The 1,507-nt window shown below is 66.4% G+C and overlaps 1 protein-coding gene across 1 annotated transcript in view; it reads right to left on the bottom strand.

Moving 5' to 3' along the window:
- The window catches only part of SPRG_20925 (hypothetical protein), a gene marked incomplete at both ends in the record, with an annotated part of 2,611 nt that overhangs the window by 909 nt on the left and 195 nt on the right, over positions 1-1,507 (bottom strand). Inside the window, 4 exons of the mRNA XM_012350207.1 lie at positions 26-715; positions 760-951; positions 1,000-1,083; positions 1,125-1,505. Of these exons, the coding sequence (XP_012205597.1) occupies positions 26-715; positions 760-951; positions 1,000-1,083; positions 1,125-1,505 (1,347 nt within the window). The remainder of the gene's footprint in view (positions 1-25; positions 716-759; positions 952-999; positions 1,084-1,124; positions 1,506-1,507) is intronic.

Below are 1,507 nucleotides of genomic sequence, written 5' to 3'. Positions count from 1 at the left end.
GTCCCCGCAGCAGCAGCGGCGCGACAAGGTTGCACACTTCGGCGTGAGCAACGGCCGTCCGCGTCGACGACGGAGCGTCGGCGATTGGGGCGAACGGGTTGGCCGAAGTGGACGGCAGTGACGCGCCCATGGCCGCGGGGAGAACCACCGAGACGAGCCAATGGGCGAGAGGCGAGAGGACAGCGCCCGACGCGTCACGCAAGTCGGCCAGAGCTTCGCGGACCTCGGGCATGCGACGCTGGACGCCGTCGATGGTGCGCCACGCCTCTGGGATCGGCCGACTCACGTCCGACGTCGTATAAAATTCGCTGTGCGTCGGCGCCGGCAGCAGCGCGTGGGCAAAGTCGTCGAGCACGAGGCGCAGCAGCAGCGGAAACACAAACTCGAACGCGTCGCCGGCCCGTGACGCGGCCGCCGTCACCGAGAAGATGCGCTGCAGGGGCAGCGTGTGCGTCTCGTACGCGTGCTTGGTCGGACTGCGGCGGTTCATGTGCAGCGCGTAGACCGAGAGCAGCGCCGCGCGGGCCCACGCCTTGGGGTGCGTCGACACGTCGAGGGACGCGACGGCGAGGATCGCGTTGTGGACCAGCGGCGCGCGGAGGCTCGGGATGTGCGCCTGCTGCGAGTTCACGTCGACGCTCGCGACCGTGTTCTCGGCCCACTCGAGCATGAGGTTGGGCAGGATCGGGTGCAGAGGCAGCGTCGCCGCTTGCACCTACGCATGGATGGTGAGCGGATCGCGTGGAGAGAACGCGGTACTTGGAGCCAGAGCCAGTCGCCAGGGTTGGCCTTGTGCCGGACGAACGACCGCTCGCAGAGGAGCGAGTACGTCACGCGCAGCGCCATTTCATGCAGCACGTTGTGCGTGCTCGCGTCAATCGTTGGCGGAGTCGCGGTCGCCAAGAGCCCGTGGACCATGACCGCTTCGGTAAAGTCGAGTTTGAGTACATACTAGACGCCGTTGGTTCGCCGTGTTTTTCAGATTCAGATTGAGAGTACCTCGCCAAAGAGTGGGATGCGCTCCACGGGCACGACGACTGCGCAGTCGATGACGTTGCGCAGGAGGTCCACGACCATGCTGGGCTACAGACTATCAACCTACTGGATCGAAATCGTAGCTTCACCTTGGTGTAGAGCAGCAGGGCCATCATCATAAAGGCCGGACCGGAGGCCGCGCGGTCGGCGTCGTAGAGCGCCTTGATGCCGTGGCGCGCTTCCTGCATGAACGGCACATCGTCCGGCGACCCGAGCTTGGAGAGACACGCGAGCACGAGCGTCGCAAAGGCGACGGGGACCACTGCCGTGCCGCGCGGCGATCGCAGCCCTGGAAGCGCCCGTGCGATCACGGTGAGGAGCGCGGTGGCCTCGGTCTCGTGGAGCTGGAGACTGGCGCGACCGAGGAGCCCGCAGTAGCTCCGCAGTAAGGTCTCGAGCACGAAGAGCCCGTGCTCGGGTGCCCATGACGAGAGCGCTTGCAGCAGCGTCGACCGGAGACGCTCGAGGAGCT

Source organism: Saprolegnia parasitica (genome assembly GCF_000151545.1).
Source record: "Saprolegnia parasitica CBS 223.65 unplaced genomic scaffold supercont2.62, whole genome shotgun sequence".
Lineage (NCBI taxonomy): Eukaryota > Oomycota > Saprolegniomycetes > Saprolegniales > Saprolegniaceae > Saprolegnia > Saprolegnia parasitica.
The sequence above is the reverse complement of the archived record's forward strand: the minus strand, read 5'-3'. Positions and strand labels throughout refer to the sequence as shown.